General features: G+C 36.5%; 1 protein-coding gene and 1 long non-coding RNA gene across 3 annotated transcripts in view; one reads left to right on the top strand and one right to left on the bottom strand.

Annotated features, from left to right (window-relative positions):
* The window catches only part of ANKRD6 (ankyrin repeat domain 6), a 259,856-nt gene that overhangs the window by 73,045 nt on the left and 161,371 nt on the right, over positions 1-25,440 (bottom strand). Inside the window, exon 1 of one of the 2 annotated variants that reach the window (XM_001376581.4) lies at positions 21,095-21,236. The exons of the other annotated variant lie outside the window; for it this stretch is intronic. Coding sequence (XP_001376618.1) covers positions 21,095-21,214 — 120 coding nt within the window. The 5' untranslated portion in view covers positions 21,215-21,236. Of the gene's footprint in view, positions 1-21,094; positions 21,237-25,440 lie in introns of those variants that run through there. 2 annotated transcript variants of the gene reach the window in all.
* Positions 21,195-25,440, top strand: part of LOC103102334 (uncharacterized) — a 5,377-nt gene continuing 1,131 nt past the window's right edge. Inside the window, exons 1-2 of the long non-coding RNA XR_462735.2 lie at positions 21,195-21,324; positions 24,397-24,486. This is a non-coding gene — a long non-coding RNA (uncharacterized LOC103102334). The remainder of the gene's footprint in view (positions 21,325-24,396; positions 24,487-25,440) is intronic.

The following is a 25,440-nucleotide window of genomic DNA, read 5'->3' as shown; positions in this document are numbered from 1 at the left end:
TTTTCATGCCAGAGGCTGGCTCTTTAGCTATTAAACCATACTTCCTAATCCTAATAATATTCTTAATTTATTTTTTTTTATAACCTCACCTGCTGTCTTAGAATTGATAAGTATAGGTTCCAAGGCACAAGAGTGGTATGAGTTAGGGCAATGGGGGTTAAGTGACTTGTTGAAGGTCACACAGCTAGGAAATGTCTAAAGTCAAATTTGAACCCAGAACCTCCTGTTTTCAAGTCTTGTTCTTTTTTCACTAAACCACCTAGCTGCTTCAATATTTCTGTGTTATGATCACTTTTTTTTTTTGCAATTTCGATGACGTGTGCTTTTTTCTCATTTTAAAAATTACTTTTGCTAATGGTTTATGTATTTTCTTGGTGTTCTAAAAAAATAACCATCTCTTAGTTTTATTGATCAATTGAACCATTCTTTCATTTCCTATTCCATTTACTCCTGCTGTTAACTTTGTAATTTTTCTTTTTTCCACTTTCCTTTGTACTACTGGCTTGTTACTTTTCTACTGCCTTTAGGTACAAGATAAATTCATTTATTTTTTCACTATCTCTTTTGTTAGCATATGCATTCAGCTATAGAATTTTGTTCTATGAAACGACTTTGGTTGTATTTCATAGATTTTGATATATAGGATTAACACTTAAACATTCTGTTATTTTTCTCATTTTTTCTTCAATCCAGTCATTGTTTAGTATATATGTATATGTATAGTTTCTCTGCATTTTTAGATTTTTACTCATCATTATTAATTAGTAACTTTAAAAAATTGAATTATAGTCTAAAAATAAGGTAAATTTCTGCTTTCATTAAAAGAGTGTCCTCCTCTCTGGGGAACAATATAGTATTACTGAGAGGGTAGTGAGAAGGAGTAGATAAGGTACTTTGGGAGACAGAATTTTCTGGAGGAAGGAAGATCAAATCTCCAGTGCCTTTATAGGTTTTCTGTTGGGGAGGGGAGAAGTCTATCACAGTGTATTACTCTAAGTAAGAAGGACCATATAAGACATCACCAAAGAAGGAGGCTTGCTTAACCATTCTAGCAACCCAAGTGTTTTAAATCCTTGTAGAGAAACCTCAAACTGGAGTTTGTCCTATAATACATAGTAACTAAGTATCCCATAAAATGCCAGTTACTGTTCTTTTTGGCCATACAATAACTAGCTTCTTTGTTATCTCTCCAAGGAGAGCCCATAGGACCTTTTGGATCCAGGAGGAAGGGGGATTCATCTAAGGAATGTAGAAATTATACATTCATGTGCATGGTGGGTATGAGCAAAGAAAAACAGGAAGAGAAAATAGTAGGAAAAGAAGATGGGGTGGTAAATTGATGGATTAAAGGCAGAAAATCTTAGTTCTCCATTGGTGTACCATCTTAACATCTGTAATAAACAAGGAAGGCTTCAAGTACCTTCACTACCCCTTCACACCACCCCATGGCAAATATAGGAGGACATGGAAAAGAGTCATATATGATGGGCAAGTATGGGTGCATTATTATTTATGTCACTAGAACTTCCAAGTCAACAAGAATATTTATTATTTGAGAATTCTGAATGAATGAATGAAAAAAAAAACGTATTAATTGTCTAATTAATTGTCGTCTATAAAAAAAAATAAAAAAGCATTACAGCCCCTGCACTCAAGGAGATTACATCTAAAAGGGGCAACATATATAGGTTTTGGGGATCCAGGGAAAGGAGTTATTGTCTACAGTAGTCACAAACATGGCAGGTGGAACAATAAGGCAATTCAATTAAATGCCCTTTCTGGAGGAAGGGGCAGTGAGGCAGTAGGGTGGAAAATGCTTAAGGTAAAGATAAAGATTCATGGTCCTAGAAAGTGCCAAACCCAGTGGCTTTTCTTTGCTTCTTCAATTCATGGTTTCGGTTAATTGGTCAATCAAGCCCTTACTATGTGCCAGTCTCTGTGCCTTAGCACACTGGAGATTCCAAGAAAAGAAAAACAGTCCCTGCCTTTAAGTAAGTTACATTCTAATTGGGAGACAGCATGCAAATAACCAGGTACAAATCATTTATATACAGAGTAAGCAACCAGAGAGGTTTAGTTTGATATCACAATAGAATTAGAATTTTAGAGTGTATATGTGCCTAGGCATGGGATAAGCCCACTGGAGAGGAAAAAAAAGAATTGCCTTCCTTGTTCATAGGCTTGGATGGGAATCCTTCCTATTTTTGTATTTCGGTTGAGTTAAAGAAAGCTGGTGTATAACTGCTATATTGTTAGCCTAGGAGCTTGCAAGGAGTTGCTGACTTTTTCTCTTTTCTGTTGAGATCTGGATGAGAGCTACATTCTGATGTTCCCCAGGTATGGTCTTGACAGAGACATTTTGGGAGAATGAATTCTGAATGCAGTCCATGAAACCCTAGAACTGTGGTTCTGGGAAAAGAACAAGCTTTAATGAACTATTTATTATATGCTAGGTATTATGTGAGGAGCTTTATAATATGTAATTTTGTTTAATCCTTAAAACAACCCTGGTAGGTAGGTACTATCATTAACTCCATTTTCAGTTGAGGAAACTGAGGCAGGTAGCCTAGCTAGTAAGTATCTGAGGCTGAATTTAGGCTCAGATTTTCCTAAATGCATTCTCAGATCATTATCCATTAACTAGCTATTTATGCATTAAGTTTATTCTCATGACAAGTATTTAAAAAAAGGTAAAAAAGTATCACATTAAATATAATTTCTTATTTCCTTTGGGCATGCAATAAAACCAACTGCACCAACTTCTTTGTTTACATCTCCAAGGATAGCTTAGGACTGTGTTGGCGAACCTATGGCAGGTGTGCTGGAGGGGGCTGCTCCTTTCCTCCTCTCCACCACACCTAAGGACATTTCTCCCATCATCCACCCCTCTGTACAGCAGCCCAATGGGAGCGCTTCCCTCCTTCCCTATCTGGGATAAGGGGTGGCTCACAGGTGGCATGAGGATTGCAGTTTGGGAACGTGGTCTCTAAATGATTCACCATCACTGGCTTAGGAGCTATCCTTCCTAAGACACACCTTCTAGAAAAATCTCTTGTTTTGCTTGGAGATTATAATAATGAGAATTATAACATTGTTGTGGTTCAATAACATGTCAGGGTTTTAAAAAATATGCCATTTCACTGGTAAGTAGAAAACTTTATTCATTTGGCAAATACTTATGAAGTACCTATTATGCGCCAGGTACTGGGCTAGGAGCTAGAGATACAAAGATTAAAAAGAAATAAAAAAATTTTAATTAAAAAATAAGTAGAAGGCTTGGCTTTAGTGAGCAGAACCACCCTTTTAGGAAAGAATGGCACAAAATGATTGGACACACATTTTACTATTTCAGGATGATCTCAGGGAGGGAAAAGAAGGAAAGGAGGGAGACAGTTTGGATCTCAATTTCAAAAAATGTGGTAAAAATTGTTATTACATATAATTGGAAAAATAAAATAGTACATTACTAAAAAAAGACTGGGGGAAAGACAGGTAACAATGGTGGATAATGTCAGGAGTCATTTCCACTGTACAAGTACTAAGGATTTTATGTTCAGAGTACCTTGAACTGATATTAAGTCTAAAAATGATTTGATTCTTAGCATCCTATCCCATTTTCTGCCATTCCACCATAATCACTAAAAAAGTAGAAGGTGATCAAGAATACATGCAATACCCAGTGGAACTGTTCATTGGCTATGGGAAGGGTGGGGGAGGGAGGAATAGAAAATGATTTTTGTAACCAAGGAATAATGTTTGAAACTGACCAAATAAAAAATAATGTAAAAAAAAGTAGAAGGTGGCTGCATAGAACTGAGGGCTGTTTTGTATTTTTATTTGTATCAAGGGTAGCCATGACCAAAAAATTCAACACTCAGTGGGCAGTCTACAGAGAGAGAGAAAACAGTTTGTTGCTGGGACCATCCTTGAAGTCTTTCCAGCAGGGAGACTCTGCGGTATGATGTTATAGCCTTTAGAATCCAGAATTGCCTCCACATCCCAATGAGACACTGATTAGGACACTTTAGGGAAACCAACTCTACCAAATAGAAATCCTAAATCTCTAGATTCTCTAAAAATGAATCATCTACATCTCCACTTCTGACACTACGTGTGAAACCTGGAATTCAATTTAGGATTAATCAAGCGCCTACTCGGTACATAGCACTGTACTATATACTGGATGGAGATATAAAACTAAAAACAAACAAAAAAGCACACAGATTCTTTACTTCCCAGAGGCAGCTAAGTGATGTATAGTGGATGGAATACTGGACCTGAAATTAGAAAGACCTTAGTTCAAATTGAGTCACAGACACTAGCTATATGACCGTAGACAAAAATAACTCAGTCTCCTCATCCATAAAATGGGGATAATAATAGCTTACCTGGAAGGGTCATTGTGAAGGTCAAGTGAGGTAATAACTGTAAAGCACTCAGCACAGTACCTGGCACATAGTAAATACTATACAAATTCTTATTCCCTTCTGAGTTTTTGTTTTTGGTAGAAATATAAACAATAGACAAAAATAGATCAAATATATATATATATGTATATATATATATTTAAGAGAGTTTTTGTTTTTGGTAGAAATATAAACAATAGACAAAAATAGATCAAATATATATATATATATATATATATATATATTTAAGAGAAGTACAAAGTTCTACGCATAGTCCAAGGAAGAAAAAAAATGACAGAACTCTGGGGCTGAAGTTAGGAAGACCAGAATTCAAATCTAGGCTCAGATACTTAATAGTTGTGTGATCTGATGCCTGCCTCAGTTTCATCATCTGTAAAATGGAAAAAATAATCCACCTACTTCCCAAGGTTGTTACAATTGAATGAGAGGGCTGAATGAGATAATATTGTAAAGCAATTCGTATAGTGCCTAGCATATAAATAAGCTCTATGTCAATATTGGCTATTATTACTTCTGACACTCTGGGATGCTTCTGTTGAAGGTTTTCAAGCTTGTGGGAGATTAAGGGTGGTCCTAGCCTGAGGCTTGCAAACCTCCAAGCGAGGAGCAGATGATCAGAACACACTGTGCAACAAGAATGAGGTTGGGTATAACTTTCCAGCATTTTTGCCTTCTTGGGCTCCAGGGTATAAGAAAATGGTGCTAAAAACACGATGCAACAAGTTTTTGACATGATCTTCCAGCAGTCAGTAAATTTACTGGGAGGAATGAGGATCAGCACCAAATTGGGTAATAGAATCAGTGTAAATAAGACCGTAGAAGCAATGAGAAACCTATGTTAAACAAAGAAGTAGGAACACAGGTGATTAGAATGTTTTTTTTTTAATCTTCCCCAGAGGCGTAACAGTTCCTCCATCTAATTATCACCAAGTTTCATAGCCCTGTCATACCTGTGGTCTGTAATATAACCTGTGTTGAATATCAGCTATAGGTTGGCTACTTGACAAAGAATTAGAATATGCACTAAGGAGGCAGGCACAACAGTGACTTTACACTTCAAACAAAGAGGAATAGTCTTGAGGCTTTCTTGTAGTTCAGTACAATTTTAATCTTGCTCAAACCTTGGAGAAAAACAAAAATGAAAAACCCTAAAACAAAAGAATTTACCATACTCCATCAAACTTGGCTTACCTAGCTGAATAGTCTGCCTCTGACAGGAACACCAATGGATATATTGCTGAAGGGCATGGTTGCACATTTTTCTCTGACCTAAGCCTTAAAACAGCAGTTCTCAAAAATTTCTAGTCTCAAAACAACCTTATTCTCTTAGAAATAGCATTGAGGAACCTCAAAGAACTTTTGTTTAAGTGGATTATGTCTACTGACATTTATTATTTTAGAAACTAAAACATCTAAGTATTACTATTAAATTTACTTTGATCTTATAGATTTCCTAAAAGGGTCTTGGAGGTATTCAAGGAAAACTGGACTACCCTTTGAGATAGTCAAGTAGTCTGAGTTTTTTTTCTTAATTTGCTGTGAGGAAAAAAATGCTGTGGCTATAAAATCCACAAGTCTTTCTAAAATCATTTCCTTAGACAATACATTTTGTAAAGCTTACCATTCACTGAATGTAAGACTACATCCTTTAATTTCCAAAATTAGCTCTTTCAAATTTCAGGAGATGTCTTTTATTTCTACTTTTATATAATTTAATGAACAAAGATATAATCACCCAATCTATGTCCTTCTCAGTTTTATAAAATTTCATCATTTTACCTCTCAGCCTTTAGAGGGTCCACAAATACTTATTAAGCATTCAGCCAGACCATCAAAACTCTTTCAAGAATAACTTCTTGTTTAGAGCCTGTTGATTGGCCATGAAAAGAAAATCTGCTCATTTGACTCAATTAGCATTTCTTTACCCTGTACAGGTCATTAATGCATTTACCCATGGAGTTAATATATATATATATATATATGCATATATATAAAACATATAATATAATAGTAACCAGATAATAAGCAATCTCTTCTATGATGGAGCTGATAATTTAGTAGAGGGGTAAGACTCAACTACAGAGGATGTAAAATGTAATATTTCACATCTATGCTTTGGAGAAATGCAGAATAAAGAACTTGGAAATGTCCAAAGGGTAAAGCTGTAACTGGTGGAGAAATCAAGGCAGGCTTAATTGAGATGCCATTGAAATGGGGTATGAAGAATGGATTAGGATTTCAACAAATGTGGAGGAGGAGGAAGAAGGACATTCCAGGAAGAACAGAGAACATTCCAAGTGTACTGAAATTTAAAGAGTATATGAAGGACAATAAAATGAGAAGACTAGAACAATATGGCAACACAAGATTGCAGAGGGTCTTGAATGCCAAGCAAAGAAATTTGAACTTTATTCATTCAGCAGGAGAATGGCTAAACAAATTATGGTATGTGAATATAATGGAAAACTACTATACTTTAAGAAATGGTGAAAGGGATTGTTTCAAAGAAACCTGGAGGATTTGTATGAAATGATATAGAGTGAAATAAGCAGAACTTGGAAAACTATTTTTAAAATAATTTTTTTTCCAAGGTAGAAAAGAGGTATGGGCTAGGTAATTAGTTAAATGGTATGCCCAAAGTCACCCAGCTAGGAAGTATCTGAGGTCAGATTTGAACCTAGGACTTCCTGTCTTCAGGCTTGCTGTTCTATCTACTATGCTATTTAGCTGCCCCCAACCCTTTCATTTTTAAAAATCAGACTTCTCTAGGCCTTCTTTAGCTCCACATGTCCTTTCTCTTCTTTCTTTCTTTGTCTTTTTTTTAAACGACAAAACAATGCAACACACAGTCTTTAATCTTTATACAGACAGGTATAAAGAAGAGTAGTTTTATAAATAACTGAGCTGAACAGTATGTAAAATTTAATCAACTTTTTTTTTTTTAACGTAGTTTAGGGTTAGTAAACTCCCATCCCAACCTCCCATTTCTCTGTGTAGCAAGGAGGACTTTGTGCAACTAACCTTATTTTATAAATAGAAACCCAAGGGAAAGACTAGATCAAGGGAATTGTTCAAGGAACCCTAATATAGTCCAACAAGTCCTAGTTCCCACTTTCCAGCGATTAGGACCCAATATCAGAATTAGGTAAGAAAAACTGAAGAGGAAACCAAAAGATATAGTTTTAGTTATGGATCCATTATCATTTTGAAAGAATGAAAGAAAAGAACATGTGTTAAGCACTTATGACGTACCAGGCACTGTGATAAGCGCTGGGAATACAAGTTTAATAAATAAGAAAGTTCCTTTCCCTTGATAACAGGGAAGAAATTAATTTAATATAATTTATTTAATTTATTAACATTAATTAGTAATATATTGATGTGATAATTGATATATTAATATATTTAATGTAATTTAATGATAAATATAAATTTAAAAAATAAGAAAGTTCCTTTCCCTTCTAACAGGGAAAGCAAGGCATGTAAGGGAGTGGTAGTTTAGTGTACCATTTAATCTCTCTAAGTCTCAGTTTTAATCCATGTAAAATATGAATATTTTAAGGAATGATATTCCTTAAAGAATATAGGACCAGACTCAGCAAAAAAATCCCCAACTCTAATTACTAGGTTTATACCCCAAAGAGATAAAAAACAAAAAGGGGAAGGACCTCTATCTGCAAAAATATATAAAGCATCTTTTTTTGTGGGGGCAAATAATTGAAAAGTGAGGGAATATCCATTGCTCGGGGAATGGCTGAGTAAATTATAATATATGATTTTAATGGATTACTATTGTGCTGTAACAAATGATGAGCAGGAGGAGCTCAGAAAAACCTGGAAAGACTTCTAGGAGCTGAAGCAGCATGAAGAAAGCTGTACCAGAACATTGTAAAAAGTGACAGGAATACTGTATGATGAACAACTATTAATAACTTAGCTATTTTCAGCAATACAATGACCCAAAACAATCCCCAAAGACTCATGATAAAGAATGCTATCTGCTCCCAGAGAAAGAAATAATGGAGTCTGAATCCGGACCAAAGCAAACTTTTTTCACTCTCTTGTTTAAATTTTTTTTTTGTTTGAGTTCTCTTCCACAAAAGGATTAATATGGGAAAATGTTTTACATGCTTGCATGTGTAAAATCTATATCAGATTGCTTACCATCTGGGGGTAGGATGGGGAAGGAGAGAATTCAAGACTCAAAATTCTTTTTAAAATATTGGAAAAGATTTTTACATGTAATTAAGGAAAAATGTAATTTTTAAAAAGAATATAGGATGGAGTGGCAGCTAGGTAGCGCAGTGGATAGAGAGGCAAGCTATTTCCTAGCTAGGGGACCCCGGACAAGTCACTTAACCTTGATTGTCTAGCCCTTGCCACTATTTTACCTTGAAATTGAAATACTTAGTATTGATTCTAAGACAGAAGGAAAGGGTTTGGGGGATGGGGGGAATATAGGACCAGATCAATGATGTGTCAAGGAAATTCATACTACAGGCAAGATATTCCCTGTTTGTTGTTGTTGTTGTTGTTTGTTTGTTTGTTTGTTTTTGCTCTTATTTTCTGCTTTAGTATCAACTCTAAGATCAGGGCAAAGGTTAGGCAAATATGGTTAAGTGACTTCACCAGGGTCACAGAGTTAGAAGTGTCTGGGGCTAGATTTGAACCAATATCTTCTGCCTCTTAGGCAACACATTCTTGAAAGTATCAAGGCATATTTATGAGCTCTCTCAGAAAAGGGAAAATAACAACTAAAAATCATTCCCAGATAACTTTGACCTTGTGCATCCCCTGAAAAGGGACCCTGAAGACCACCAAGAAAACTGGACCACACTTAGAGAACAAAGCCTGAAAAAGTTAAGGGTATATGCTCAAATAGCCTGAGTTTTCTTCTTAATTTGCTGTGGGTCTACAACTCCCAGATGATAGTAACACCTCCCCCCCAAAAGCCAACCATAAGCCTATTTTATCATTGTTGTAAAGCCATGATAAGGATGATTTACATGCAAATCAAGAGTTTCCTTGATGAAAATAAAAGAAAAGAGAAAGGCATTCCCAAACAATTCTCTTTGGTAGACCAAATCTTCATAGACACACATATGTCTGAAGGGTGCAAATAAGACCGAATCACCCTGATTTGTTTGTTGATTACAAAAAGGTACTTAACTAAGTAGAGAAAAAGCCTTAAAGTTTCTCCTTCAACAAGGAGTTTCTTATGTAAATGTTAAGATCAGACAAGTGAGATTAATACAAACATGGTGACTCTGTTCAAGACCTGATCATTCATAAGCTAGGCATAAAACAGAGATAAATGCTTGCCAAAAGTATTTGCCACAGACATGAAGGATGTCTTGTGCAAGGTCCAAACCAGATGGTAAGGTTCTCCAGATGCTCCTGTTGGCAGATGATATTGGACTGAATCTACCAAGTCTCAGATCACAATAGGGCTTCCTCAATTAGATGATTATTTGAGGGACAAAAACCCAACAATCCCTACAAGAAAACCTGTAGAGCTGAAAAAATGCACATGCTCTGAGATATAACATATAGTTGGATGGCAAGTCAGTATTTGTAGGGGCAAGTACTACAGCTGGACTGTGAGCTAGATCCAGAACTGAAAAAGGAAGAGAGTGGATTGATTACCTTTGGGAAATTACACAGTGCTTTAAATTATGTCAAGCTACACTGTAATGAAAAGAACTTTCATTTAAAAAAAATACAAAATGTTCACAATATGATACTTTGGAAAACCAAAATCTCCAAAGTATTAGAATTGTGAGGATTCAAAAGGCAAACAGAGAGAGATACATGGTGGGCACAGTCAAGTCATAGTGCATTTCCATATATGATCTATGTACAAGAAGTGGCTTAGGGCATAAGGAAGTAGAAGAAAGTTCAGATGTAGCCAGACTATCATCATAGTCACTATATTTTAAAAAAATTAATATATACTTTAAAATGAGCCGTAAATAATAGATTCAAGGTTCCATATGTACTTTTTCTGTTCTTTGATTATAGAAACATTTATTGATATTTATAAATTCATAAATAACTTCAATTAGAAAAAAGTAGTTAAAGAAATATCATCAAAGAAATGTAATAGTAGGAACAGAAGTGAGGTAAAGGGATAAGTGAGAACCATTGCATTTCACTGGTCCCTGTGAAAAATTTTAAGACTCAGTGGAAGGTTTGCACAGTATAGTAGGCATATTTTCTGTAGAGATCTAGGGAAGAATATGGACTAGAATGGCAAAGGATGAAAAGACATGGATGGAGTTGTGATTTGTACCAAAGAGGAAAGTACCTAGAAAATGAGATCACAGATCTTGACAGGTCATATGGCATGGTAGAGAGAGCTCTAGCCTGGAAGTCTGGAAGACCCTAACTCAAATTCCAGCTCTGACATGACTAGCTATGTGATTATGAATAAATTACTTAGCCCCTTTGGGCCCCTCCTTGCCTGTAATGTGAGGGGTTGTACTAAATGTCCATAATGTCTTCTCGAACTCTAAAGCTATTATTTCAATGATCCTAATAAAAATAAGGGCTGATACCAAGGATGTTCAATTTGGCCTAAATTTTGTTTAATGGTAACCCTGCTAGATAAACAATAAATATATGTTAAATGTTAAAGCTTTCTAGATGATTGCAGTTATAGGAAAATACATAGGCTAATTTATTCCCAATTAGCATTTGCTTTTCTCGAAACCGCAAAATGTAGAGCTTTCTTGCCTATTGAAGATTAAAAAACACATTTATTAGCAGTACCACTTTGGAATGATATACTTCAAAGCAGAAATATTTGTATTACATTTATGTGTGTGAATAGATCTGTCTTCAAAGGAAAAGGTCATCCTAGTTGACTTGTACTTGCAGATAAGCAGGTATTTGGGCATTAGAATTCTGTCAGCAATTAAACATCACAGTTTGCCCTGGGAAGTAATCATTATTTTATCAGGTGAGGGAGAAGGGGAAGGATGTATTTCAATAGTGAGTTGCTGGGGTTTCAAGCTCTCTTCCACCATTTGCTTGTATCCAAGCAATATACTATTTCCCATTTTCTCTCATAACCACATTCCCAGAGAACATAACCCCAATACACTTTGGTTAGAGTATGGTGAAATGAAACACCACTCGAATCTGGGATGGGGAGGTGGAAAGAACAGAGCTGATCAACAATTCCTGGAAAGGAATAATATGGGGAGGAGTTACACAGAGGGAGCACAGTGGGAACACATCTCATATATTTTCCAAGTTAAGTAAATTCAGTTCAAACTAATTGGAAGTAATTATTTTTAAATTAGCCAGAAGGGGATTGAATATTTTCTAAAGTGTCAAGAAAAGAATTTCAATTCCCTAGCATTAGTAGGATTCCCTCGAATTCAGGACACTGTTCACTGTGCAGGTAATGGTTTGCTTGAAAAAGTTAAATGACAAGCCAGTAAAATTCAGCTTTAAACAAACAAACGAAAAATTTTATGGAGTAATGGACCTGGAAAAGACTTAGATTCAAGATCTGAATTTGCCACTTACTACTAGTTTGACCTAGGGAAAGACTCTTCATTTTTTCAAGCATCAGTTTCCTCATCTGTAAAATGAGGAAATTAGATTAAATTCTTTCTTTTTCTTTTTAAAATCTTTACCTTAGGTCTTAGAATCAATTCTTAAGGTAGAAGAGTGACAAAGGCTGGGCAATCAGGATAAAGTGACATAGCTAGGAAGTGTCTGAGGATAGATCTGAACCTATGTCTTCTGGATTCCAGGTCTAGTGCTCTATCTGCTGGACTATCTATCTGTTCCAGATTAGATTATTTCTAAGGTTCTTTCTTCACAATATAACATTCTGTGATTCAGAAAGTAAGAAGAGATCCTCCATAGGTTGGTATGGATAGTCTGCAAGATGAGAGTGTTTTGAAGATTTAGTGAGACGGTCAACTTTTGTTCTTGTCTTTGATTTACTTGATCAAGCTTTCCATTTTATAGATGAGGAAAATGAGACTCAGAGAATTTAAGTGTCTTATTCATGGTCACACAGAGAACAAAAGTAGCCAAGCCAGGATCTGAACCCTTACATCAGTGCTCCTTCATTTTCTGCCAATACTATCAAGTATTCTAAGGATGATACCACTATGAATCAGTTGCCCCTTTACTCTGTAATTTTCCCCAAAATCTAGGACCTTATCACCCTGTAATAAATAATCTTCTGCTACTCCAGTCTACTTTTCTCATTCTGAGCCTCCATTTTGGGATCAAGCCTTTCTTCATTTCCCACCTGACTATGCTTTACTTAAAAGATTTTGCCACTCTGTCTCTGCCTGTCTCTGCCTTGGTGTTCCTTATCTCCCCCTTCCTCTTTTTATATATTATTTTCTTTCATACGAATATAATCTCTTTGACAGCAGAAACCATTTTTCTATTTTGCTTCTATTGGTTGTTCCAGAAATTGGTTTAGTGTCTGACAAATAGTAAAAACCTTAATAAATGCTTATTATCTATCTACTTATTTACAATGGTAAAAGCTTTTTAATAAAAATCAAATAATGACTCGTACTTCCTTAAAAAGTTTTAAAACCCTAATTTATTTTCTCAGACATGTTTGAACCTGCAACATATTTATTTTCTACTAAGAAAAACTCAGACAACCTCATCCTTAAAATAGGTGGCTGTCAGTTGGAGGCTTTTTCAGAGCAAAAGGCAGAACTCCCTGGATTGATATTTAATCCTAGTCATTCCAACAATTTTCTCTGAAAGACTTTGAGAAACTCTCCTGAATGTTTTTTTTTTCCCTTTTTTAAACCCTTAGCTCTCATCTTAGAATCGATACTGCATATTGGTTCCAAGGAAGAAAAGGGCTAAGGGCTAGGCAATGAGGGTTAGGTGACTTGCCCAGGGTCACACAGCTAGGAAGTGTCTGAGGTTAGATCTGAACCCAGGACCTCCCATATGTAGCCTGGCTCTTACTGAGCTACCTAGCTGTCATATTCTGAATGTTCTTAATTTCAAATTAGCCACTTTTAAAGAGAAAGTGAGAGTTAATTAAAATGGCCTATATTAGACATCGGAAAAACTAAACTGATCACCAAGTACCAAGCCAAATGCCACAGAAATGTACAATGATAATAAGTAATTGAATGAGACAGTCCTCTTCCAGGACCAATCTCCTCTTTAATAAAACAACCTAAGATGGAAGGATGCCATGTCCTACTGGAATTTGTCTATCCTGAAATATAATCTTCTTTTTATGATTTTCTTCTGATGCCTCCTAAATAGGGAAGCTTTCCACTCTTTAAAAATTGTGTTTTCTTATAAATTAAATCAGCTAAATACTATTCAATATCTAAAATGGACTAAAATTAAAAGGAAATTTACAGGCAAATTTGAAGAGGGTAATTAACCAAAACTCTAGATAAATGCATGCTAAGTAATTTTCACCTGTATTCATATTAAGATCTTCAGCCAAAAGTATTATAATCATGTTGTTATAATATGGAAATGCATCAACCCCAAATAGTAGCTATTCATTAAGAACATTTTTTCTTTCTTCTCTGTTAATAATAGCAGATAAATTTATGTAGTGCTTAAGTTTTGCAAAGCATTTTATAAATATTATCTCATTTTGTTTCTACAACAATCCTTGAGGTTAGGAAGCAGGTGATATTATTGGCTCTCCTTCACAGATGAGGAAATTGAGGAAGCCAGAGGTTAAGGGGACTTGGCACAGGATCACATAGCTAGTCAATATATGAGGCTGAATTTGAATTTTGTTTTGCCTATCACCAATTCAATATTCTTATTGAAGTCCTTGAACAATTCCTTTTGGATCTGATTCTGTCAAATCTCATTTGAATATTTTCTTCACCTAACTTATTACCTATATTCAATACAAGAATCCTTCAATCTTTTTCATTTGAGGACATATTTGTGAATTTATATAATAGTCATGGACCACTTAGGAGGCTATATCCTCTGGTATAGTTGTCAGCCCCCCTTAATCCCCAAATCAGCTAATCACTTGCTTTCTCTAAGAAGGAAGAAAGAAGAAAAAGAATCATTAGCAACACAGTAGAAAAAGTGCAAGATTCAGAGTGAAAGATCTGTTATTTATGCACCAAATGGTATAGCATCCAAATTCTCTTTTCATTTATTTATTTACTTATTCATTTATTCATTCATTTATTTGTTTATCCATTCATTTATTCATTCATTTATTCATTCATTCATTCATTTACTCACTTATTCATTCATCTATCTATCTATCTATCTATCTATCTATCTATCTATCTATCTATCTATCTATCTATTATTTTAAAACCCTTACCTTCCGTCTTGGAATCAATACTATATATTGGTTCCAAAGCAGAAGAGTGGTAAGGGCTAGGCAATGGGGTTAAGTGACTTGTCTAGGGCCACACAGCTGGGAAGTGTCTGAGTCCACATTTGAACCCAGGACCTCCCATCTCTAGGCCTGGCTTTCAATCCACTGAGCTACCCAGCTGCCCTCAGCATCCAAATTCTTAAAAGAAAAGCTAAATAAATTACAGGAGGAAATAGTTGAAATATATTATTAATGGTATCTCAATTTGCCCCCCTTAGGCCTAAACATATCAAACCATAAATAAAAAAGAAAGAAGATGAGTAGAATTTCAGAAAAGTTAGCTCTGATAGCTCTGATATAAATACTTAATGGGCATAGAAAAGAGAATACCTATTTCTCGGCTGCACACGTGCCATGGCACCTACACAAAAATTGGTCATGTGTTAGGACATAAAAATCTCACAAGTATAGAAAAGCAGAAATATTAAATTCATCTTTTTTAACCATAATTAAATAAAAAATTTATTCAATTGTTTTTGAAGCACAGATTTAAAAAACTGTAAACAAAATAACCAAATTCTATAGACTGAGACAAAGAAAAAAATCATAGAAACAATCAATAATTTCATTTAAGATAATGACATTAGTGAGACAACAATCTAAGATTTGTGGGATGCAGCCAAAGTAGTACTTAGCAGAAAATTTATATCTTTAAATGCTCACATAAGTAAAAGAGAGAGAGATTAGATTGATGAATTGGGTGTGCAACTTAAAAAGAAAAAAGAAAAACAACAAACTAAAAACCTTTAATTAAACATTGAAAGAAAAATCCTGAAAACCAATGGAGAGATTAACAAAATTGAAAGTAAAAAATACTCCACTAAACAAATAAATAAAACCAATAGCTGTTTTAAAAAGAATTATGAAATAGATAAATCATTAGCTAATTTGATTTCCAAAAAGGTAGAAAAACAAATTACCAGATTCAAAAATAAAAAGGTGACTTCATGGTCAATGAAGAAGAAATAAATGAGAGATAAATGGAGCTTTAAAAAAATAGTAAATAGGGGCAGCTGGGTTTTTCAGTGGATTGAGAGTCAGGTCTGGAGATGGGAGGTCCTAGGTTCAAATCTGACCTCAGACACTTCCCAGCTGTGTGACCCTGGGCAAGTCACTTGACCTCCATTGCCTAGCCCTTACCTCTCTTCTGCCTTGGAATTGGCTCCAAGTCAGAAGGTAAGGGTTTAAAAAAATGGTAAATAGTTATCTGTCTAAAACCAAAAACAAGCATAATGAGGATGAGCTAGAATCTTTTCCAATAAGATCAAAAGCCAGAATTTCCATTTTCACCATTATCATTCAATATTATATTACTACTAGTACTTACTATATGCCAGGCACTGTGCTAAGTGCTTTAAAAATATTATATCATTTGATTCTCATAACAACTGTGGAAGATAGGTGCTATTACTCCCCCTCTTTTACAGATAAGGAAAGTGAGGCAGGTAGAGGTTAAGTGATTTGCTCAGTCACAGAGGTAGAAAGTGTCTGGAGGTATGACTTGAACTCAGAACTTACTGATGACAGGCTCAGCACTATCTACTGTATCTCCTAGCTGTTATTTTGCTATTGATAGGAATAACATGAGAAAAAGGATTTGAAGGAATAAGCATGAGCAAATAAAAAACAAAACTATCATTCTTTGTAGTTGGTTTACCTAAAGAATCCAAGAAAATCAACTAAAACATTGCTAGAAACAATGAACAATTTCAGCAAAGTTGCAAGATATAAAATAAACCCACACAAATAATTGGCATTTCTTTATGTTACCAACAGAATTCAACAGGAAGAGAAAGAAAGAGAAGTTCCATCTGCAATATAATACTGGGGAGTCTAGTTGTCAAGACACCCACAGGAACTATATGAACACAGTTATAAAACACTCTTCACACAAGTAAAGACAGATCTAAATAACTGAATTGCTCATGGGTAATTTGAGCCAATATAATAAAAATGACAGTACTACCTAAATTAATTTATTAATCAGTGCCATATCAAACTACCAAAGATTTACTTTATTGAGCTACAAAAAAATAGTAACAAAATTCATCTGAAGGAACAAAAAGTCAAGGATATGAAGGAGATCAATGAAAAAATGGGAAGGAATGGGATCTAGCAGGTTGCGATCTCAAACTACATATATTAAAAGTCTAGTCATCAAAACAACTTGGTACTGGGTAATAAATAGACTGAACAGTGAAAAAATTAATTATACAATATTCAGAAGCAAAATGAACATAGTAACCTAGTGAATGACAAACCCAAAGATCTTAGGGCAAGAAGTCATTATTTGACAAAAACTGTTAGGAAAACTGGAAAGTGGTCTGGCAGAAGCTAAGGAAAGACCAACTTCCTACTCTGTATAACATGATAAGCTCAAAAGGGATAAAGTGAAATCAGAAGCAAATTAGTGGAGTAGGGAAGAAATTACCTGTCAGATTATGGATAGAAGAAAAGTTCATGACCAAACAAGAAATAGAGAAGTTCATGGGAGGTCAAATGGATCATTTTGATTACATAAAATGAAAGGGGTTTTGCACAGAAAAAACAATGTAGCTAAGATTAGAAGAAAAGCAGGAAACTGGGGAACATTTTTGCAGTAAGTTTCTCTGATGAAGGTCTCATTTCTAAAATATGTAGGGAACCAAGACAAATTTACAAAAATAAGAGTCATTCTCAATATCCCAAATGATAAACAGTCATAAGATATAAATAGATAGTTTTCAGAAGAAAAAATCAAAGTTACTAAGAAACATAAAAATATACTCTAATAACTGAGAAACACACATTATAACAACTCAGGTTCTACCTCACATTCATCAGACTAATTAAGATGACAAAAGTGGAAAATGAAAAATGTTGGAGGAGTTGTAGGAAAACATTAATGCACTGCTGGTAGAGTTGTGAACTATTCTCAAAAGGGCATTACAATATCAAATTTTCCACACCCTTCAACTTAGCAATACCACTATTAGAACCCTAGAGAATGAAGAAAAAAGAAAAGCACTTGTATGTACAAAAATATTTCTAGAAACTTGTTTTGTGGTGGCAAAGGTTTGGAAAGTGAGAAGATGCCCATCATCTGGGGAATGGTTGAACAAGTTATGGTATATATCAATTTGACGGAATATTATTGTGCTTTAAGAACTAATGAAGGGGGATAGTTTCAGAAAACCTTGAAGACACATATGAAATGATGCAAAGTAAAGTGAGCAGAACCAGGAAAATAAGCAACATAGTAATAAAATATTATAAAGATAATCAACTTAGAAAGACAATAATAACTTTGATCAGTACAATGACCCAAAACTTCCTATGCACATCCACATAGAGAACTGATCAACTCCAAATGTGAACTGAAGCATTTTCAATTCAAAGAACATCTTTTTCTTGATTTTCTCCCTTCCTTCCTTCCTTCCTCCCTTCCTCCCTCCCTTCCTTCCTCCCTTCCTCCCTCCCTCCCTCCCTTCCTCCTCCCTCCCTCCCTCCCTCCCTTCCTCCCTTCCTTCCTTCCTTCCTTCCTTCCTCCCTCCTCCCTCCCTTCCTTCCTCCCTTCCTCCCTCCCTCCCTCTCTTCCTCCCTCCCTTCCTTCCTTCCTTCCTTCCTTCCTTCCTTCCTTCCTTCCTTCCTTCCTTCCTTCCTTCCTTCCTTCCTTCCTTCCTTCCTTCCTTCCTTCCTTCCTTCCTTCCTTCCTCCCTCCCTCCCTTCCTTCCTTCCTTCCTTCCTTCCTTCCTTCCTTCCTTCCTTCCTTCCTTCCTTCCTTCCTTCCTTCCTTCCTTCCTCCCTCCCTCCTCCCTCCCTCCTCCCTCCCTTCCTCCCTCCCTCCTCCCTCCCTTCCTCCCTCCCTCCCTCTCTTCCTTCCTTCCTTCCTCCCTCCCTCCCTCTCTTCCTTCCTTTCTTCCTTCCTTCCTCCCTTCCTTCCTTCCTCCCTCCCTCCCTCTCTTCCTTCCTTTCTTCCTTCCTTCCTCCCTTCCTTCCTTCCTTCCTTCCTTCCTTCCTTCCTTCCTTCCTTCCTTCCTTCCTTCCTCCCTCCCTCCCTTCCTTCTCCCTCCCTCCCTCCCTCCCTCCCTCCCTTCCTTCCTTCCTTCCTTCCTTCCTTCCTTCCTTCCTTCCTTCCTTCCTTCCTTCCTTCCTTCTTCCCTCCTCCCTCCCTCCCTTCCTTCCTCCCTTCCTTCCTTCCTTCCTTCCTTCCTTCCTTCCTTCCTTCCTTCCTCCCTCCCTCCTCCCTCCCTTCCTTCCTCCCTTCTCCCTCCCTCCCTTCCTTCCTCCCTCCCTCCCTCCCTCTCTTCCTTCCTTCCTTCCTTCCTTCCTTCCTTCCTTCCTTCCTTCCTTCCTCCCTCCTCCCTCCCTTCCTTCCTCCCTCCTCCCTCCCTTCCTCCCTCCCTCCCTCTCTTCCTTCCTTCCTTCCTTCTTCTTTCCTTCCTTCCTTCTTCTTTCCTTCCTTCCTTCCTTCCTTCCTTCCTTCCTTCCTTCCTTCCTTCCTTCCTTCCTTCCTTCCTTCCTTCCTTCCTTCCTTCCTTCCTTCCTTCCTTCCTTCCTTCCTTCCTTCTTCCTTCCTTCAACTGAAGTCTTCCTTGGTCCAAGTCCAGCACTGTAACTACTACTCCCCAATGCTGTTTTTGGGAAAAGGGGATTTAGGAAAGCTGCTTCTAATTGCTAATTGAAAGCTCATCCACCAGAGCTCATCTTCAAAAACTCCATCTGGGTAAACACTGGAATTTTATAGTTCTGAAAAATATCTAAGATGGAAGAATGGAGAGGGAACGTGGAGTCAGAGAAAACTTGCTCACAGTCAACTCTTATTTTGATTTATACTTTGTACTGATGCAATCATCAACAAACAGTCATCAACAAAAATCAATGCAATCTGCAAGTATTCATTAAGCACTTACAAGATGGTCTAGTGTACAGATAGTAAACCTTGAGGTCTGAAGAGTTGAGTTCTAGTTCCTACCTCTGATGCATAGTCTGTGTGACACCAAGCAAATTATCCTAAGCAACTTTCTAAAGCAAAGTGCTACAGAAAAGGGGTTGATGTGCATTGGTTAGAGGGAATTTCCTCACCTGGGAGTTCCCTAGACCAATGAAATCAGAAGTCCAGTTCCTATCCCTGTTTCAATCTATGTACCTAGCACTATATTAGGTACCACAAGAGTGGTACCTAAAGACATAAAAGGGACAATCTCTGGTTTGGGGGAGCTTTCAATCATATCAGTGAGAAAATGAAGGAAATATTTAACTCCTCAATTTGATTGTGAGCTTTTCCCCATTAGACTGTGAACTCCTGGGGGGCAAGGGTTATCTTGTTGCTTCTTTTTTTGTATTGCAGTGCCTGGAACAGAGTAGGTGCTTAATAAATGTTTATTAATTAATTTAGTGATTGACTATTATAAGGATATAAAGAGTGCATCCATTCAGGTCTACAGTGGGTGCTACTGATCAAAAGTAAAAGAACCTCAGTGATCAAGAATTACTTTTTTGAAAATTACAGAGTCCCTCTACTTCCAAAAGTTCTAATGGACCAATCAGGATATATCTGTATACATATTTAAACCAGTCTCCTAACTTTATATAGTTTATCTTGTATTGCTTTTTAACAAATTGCCCTTTAGATACTGGGGTTCTTAAACTGGAATTTGTGAACTTAAAATTTTTTTTTGATAATTGTATTTCAATTGAATTTATTTCATTTTTCCTTTATGCATTTATTACATTTATATTTTCCTTTATGCATTTAAAAACACGATTCTGAGAAGGGGACCACAGCCTTCAATAGATTGCCAAAAGAGTTCAGAGTTCATGTATCTGTCTCTGTCTCAGTCTCTCTCTCAGAACTCTTGCTCTAGAATGAACTTTAATAATATCAATTTATTACAAGCCTTCCACAACTATCATTTTATATATTAGTAGTCAAAGTCCTCCAAAGGTCATACATATTTAAAGTTGGTTGTCACCTGGGTTTTACACTATATACTTTTATGGTCAATTTTCCCTTGTCAGACACTGTTGTCTTATAAAGTGAACAGACGGGAAATCCATACTAATTTTAAAAGTCTATGATTTTTTAATGTCTGTCAAGTGTTAATTACAAGTTATTTTATGTAAAAGAAAGAAAATAAAAGCAATTTGAATTCCCTCCTTTTTTCCCTCCCTTCCCCCAACAACAAAAACAACAACAGAAAAGAAAAACCTTTTTTAAAGCTGTGAACGAAAAAGAACAGTCTTGCAGACAATGGTAAGAGTAAGGCTAGTTCCCAGGGAATTTCTAAAGAGTTTTTCCTCTTGTTACCTTGGTAACGGCTACCTTGGCACCCTTGTTGATAAGCTGCACCACATTATCAGCTTGGCCTTTGTACGCAGCTATGAGAAGGCGTTCTGAAAGCACAGCGACCACATCCTGCTGGCTCATGAATTAGGAGAGAAAGATTTTTGGGCAAGTGGTGGACAAGTTCCTTCAGTTCCAAACAAAGCCTGCGACCCAGGCTGTACAGATGGAGGTGTCTCCTACCTCACTGGAAGGTGAGTTTTATGACTATGCCATCTTCAGGACCTGTGGGTTACAAAACAAATAGCTAAGATGGAAGAATAGAGAGGGAACCTGGAGTCAGTGTCATTCACCCAGGAGCCCCGTTCCTACCACTTTACCTCTCAAGAGAGGCTCCTTCCTGACTTATTATTCTGTAGGAGCTGTGAGTAACTAGGAAAGTAATAAAGGGTTAGGTCAGGCCATGCAAACTGGGCAGCTGAAACAAAGGATGTGATGGAATTTCCAGGATGGGTGCCCTGAAAATGAATAATCTCCTTTTTTTCTTTCCTCTTTCAGAAACATTCTCTGACAGCATACATCCTTTGTTGCATGGCATAAAGAGAACCACACGTGGGATTAGAAGTCTTGGGTTCAATCCACCTATGCAATCTTGGTTAGGTCACTTATCCTTGCTGGGTCTCGATTTCCTCATCTGTAAAATATGGGGATTTATTCAGATGACTTCTGAGAGGGCTTCTAATTCTAAATCTATGCTGCTTTGGTTCAGGTCCTCATCAGCTCTCATCTGGACTATTCCAATAGCCTTGTATCATTGATGCTCTTCCCTTTCTAATTTGTCCTCCATATAGTGGCCAATTTGACAATCCTAAATTCCAAATCTAACAATATCACTCCTCTACTCAAAAAGTGTCTGTGGCTTCTCAGTACTTTTAAGTTCAATGATAAATCCCATTGTCTGGCATTTAAAACCCTCTCTAATCTAGCTCTAGGCCAAGTTTCCAGAAGGATTCCATGCTCTTTTCTTGCTTTTCTCAATACATGGCATTCTATTTTGTGTTTACTTGTCTTTGCAGAAACTGGCTCCTCAGGCGTGGAATGCTTTCTTTCCTTCCTCATCTCTACCCCACTTCACAGGCTATCCCCATCCTTGAGATGCTCTTTCTTCTTACCTATCTCTGGGAACTTCAAGGCTGATTCTAAATGTCACCTGTTTCAAGAAGTCTATTCCTAATTTCCCCAGTTCTTAGTGCTTGCCCTGCCCCCCACACATATTAAGGGTCTGCAACCTGCATTTATTTATCTGTGAACATAGGATATTCCCTAGTAGAATGGAAGCTCTTTGAAGGCAGGTACTGTCGCACTTTTGGATTTGAATCCCTAGTACTTAACAGTGCCTGGCACATGGTGGGCATGGAAATGCTTGCCTCACTGGATGAGTCTATGACTATTGGATACACTAACTGGCATTTCTATTTTTGGCTGCTTGAAGCCCAGAGAGCAATCCAAGATACTGACTGGCTTAGATACCATCTTTCTTTTGCCAGGAATATCTTCCAATTTATTACACAGGACTGTGTTTTGCTCATCATGCTCTCTCTCTTCTGTTTGTCATGTGGTTATCAGACTTTACACCACATTAACTTAAAAGTGCCGTAAGTCACAGATTCTCTCTTGGGACTTTTTTCTGAGGGTAACAACCATTTCTGTCCTTCCACCTTTATGCTTCATCACTATGTAAAGTGCAAATAGCATATAGCACGGTTTTCTTCTGCAACAAAGTACCGGAGAGAAGCACAGAATTAGAATAGAATCACATAGGTCTCAGAGCTTTCATTTTTTTCTTAAATAAGTTTTATAACAAGTTTAAACTGGAAAGAATTTGGAGGTCACCTCACTGCCAAATGGATTTCTATTTATGCAAATAAAATGTGCATGGCAATGTTATTTTACCAGGTAAAAAGAGGGAGAAAGATCTTATTACGAACTACTTGCTGGGTTTTGAGAAAGGCAGTTTATCTCTGGGCAGTTAGAATTAGTAAACCTTAGTTCCCCTCTCCACAAGCAGGCCATAACAAAAAGGATTTTACTACTAAGAATCTAATCAATTTTGCTGGTTTTTGTTTTTGTATTTTAACTCAGTTCTTTCAAGATCAGTGCTATAACCAGTAAAGCAAACTCCCAGGCTCATGTTTAGATGCCTCATTTCTCACATCACTAATCTTGCGCATCTCATCAGATGCTAGATAAGAATTGATGCAAATTTCAGAGTCCAATCTAGCATTTGCTATCCTGTGGTCTAAATGCAGCAACTCCTACTGAAAGAAGCCTTGAGCCATAATTATAATAAAGCATCCAAAAATTAATTGTTTCATCAGTTTGCATAAATGGATTCATTTTCTCCTTTAGGAAAGGAGTGGCATTTTAGGGAAAAAGAATACCCTGTGGACCAATCAACCATTTAAGAAACATAAAGGAGAAAGAATAGATCAAAGAAAAAATGGTGTGTCTCAAAATACATGATCCCTCATCACTGAGGCAGTCAACAAGTGCTATTCTGTGCCAGGTACTGTGCTAAGCACTAGAGATAAGAAAGGCAAAAAAAAACCTTCTGTAAAACAAACAAACAAAAAACCCTGTCTGCTCTCAAGCACACATTCCAATGGGAGAGTTTTCATTGCACACTTTAGAGAGATTTGTACATCTTTTGCCATTTGGCTATTGTCAGTAATAACCACAGAATCCAATCAATATGTAGCCAATTCCAAAGTGTAACTTATGCTTCAGCTGTTAAATGATTCAGGTCCTTATTTTCTTCTACTTAATCTATAGCCCAAACTATAGGTAGAGGGCATCAGGCAAAGGGAGGAAAGGGAAAATCTCAATAAATCCATCTTTCTCCTTATTTGCTGCTCATACAGAAGATTTTTACAAAGAATATGATTATAATCAATGACTAAAACAAGGTTTTGAGAGACTCTGTGGGTGACATTTATTTCCATTTTCGGCAGTAAGAGGGCAAACTATCTAGATATCCTAACACCAAATCAATGAATGACTTGTGATTTTTTCCATACCATTTTTCTACAGTCCAAAGAATGAAGCTCCTTCACTTTCAGACTGAAATGCAAAGTGCATAAGAACAATTCATTTGGAAATTATATCTAGAAATTCCTATCCCTTCCCTTAAACTACATATTTTTTCCTCAAGTGATTATTGAACCATTTGAAAAGATTCTTCCTTTTCCAAATAGAGGATACAACTTCTCTTTACCTTCCATCAACTTGAAGTACATTTAGACCAAATATATCAAAACTCTTTTTAGGCTTTGTGATTGCATCAGGGATTAAGAAAAACCTATACTGAGCTGAGATGGCTGGAAATAATATAAGAGTGAACAGCTACAGAACCATAGGTGAGCCCTACATCTCCTAAATCTTTATCTTTCATTTGTGTATTTGGTGTTCATGTACATTTATTATGGTCTCGATGCATAAAGATAAGCTAGAATTGGGGTATGAAAGATTCTGAATTCAAATCCTACCTTGGAAACTTACTAACTGTATTACTCTGAGAAAATTACTTGACCTTTATCTGCTTCAGTTTCCAAATCAGAAAAATACAGATAATAATAGTTTATAACTTATAGGATTGCTATGATGAGTTATTACCTCAAGTAAGATGTGAAGTACTTTTTACCCTTAAAGCTCTAAATAATTGCTAGCTATTGTTATTGAGATAATTGCATAAAGCTATCATTAGACTTTTCTTTGAAATGCACACTTGTTACATAGATATCATGAGCCAGCTTGTAGAAATATTGGGACCAGAGCTAAGAAGCCAACCCATCATGTTTAGCTCTTAAGAGGGGCAACATTCACCCTGAAACCACAATCTATTCAAGCAGTTAGGCAGCAACACCTAGCGACATAGTGGTACCCAGGCATCACCTGCAATAGATGGAAGAGTTGAACAAAGAAAAAAGAGATGCTCAATTTAGCCTAGCAGAGACTAGACAGCTCTACCAGGCACAAAGATTAAGACATAATAAAACTTACAGGTATGACCCCAAACTACCTATATAGTCTCCGTTCTTTCCTAACAGAAGCTCTCCACATAAAAAGATGAATAATCTCTCAACATAGTGCTTCCTGGAACAAGCCACATCACTATCATTTTTTTGTAAGTGACAAGAGCAACAACTGCTAGACATGTTAAAAGCAAAAATGTTAGTACTATTTATTGTTTTGGGTTTTAAAACCACTTAAGAAAAACACCCTAATCAACAAGCCATGCTACTGAGTCAAAGACCATACCACCTAGTTAGCAGGCTGAGTCACGGTGCCAACAGAATTCTGCACCCTTTCCA

Source organism: Monodelphis domestica, chromosome 2 (assembly GCF_027887165.1).
Source record: "Monodelphis domestica isolate mMonDom1 chromosome 2, mMonDom1.pri, whole genome shotgun sequence".
Lineage (NCBI taxonomy): Eukaryota > Metazoa > Chordata > Mammalia > Didelphimorphia > Didelphidae > Monodelphis > Monodelphis domestica.
This window is presented reverse-complemented; position numbering and strand designations above follow the sequence as displayed.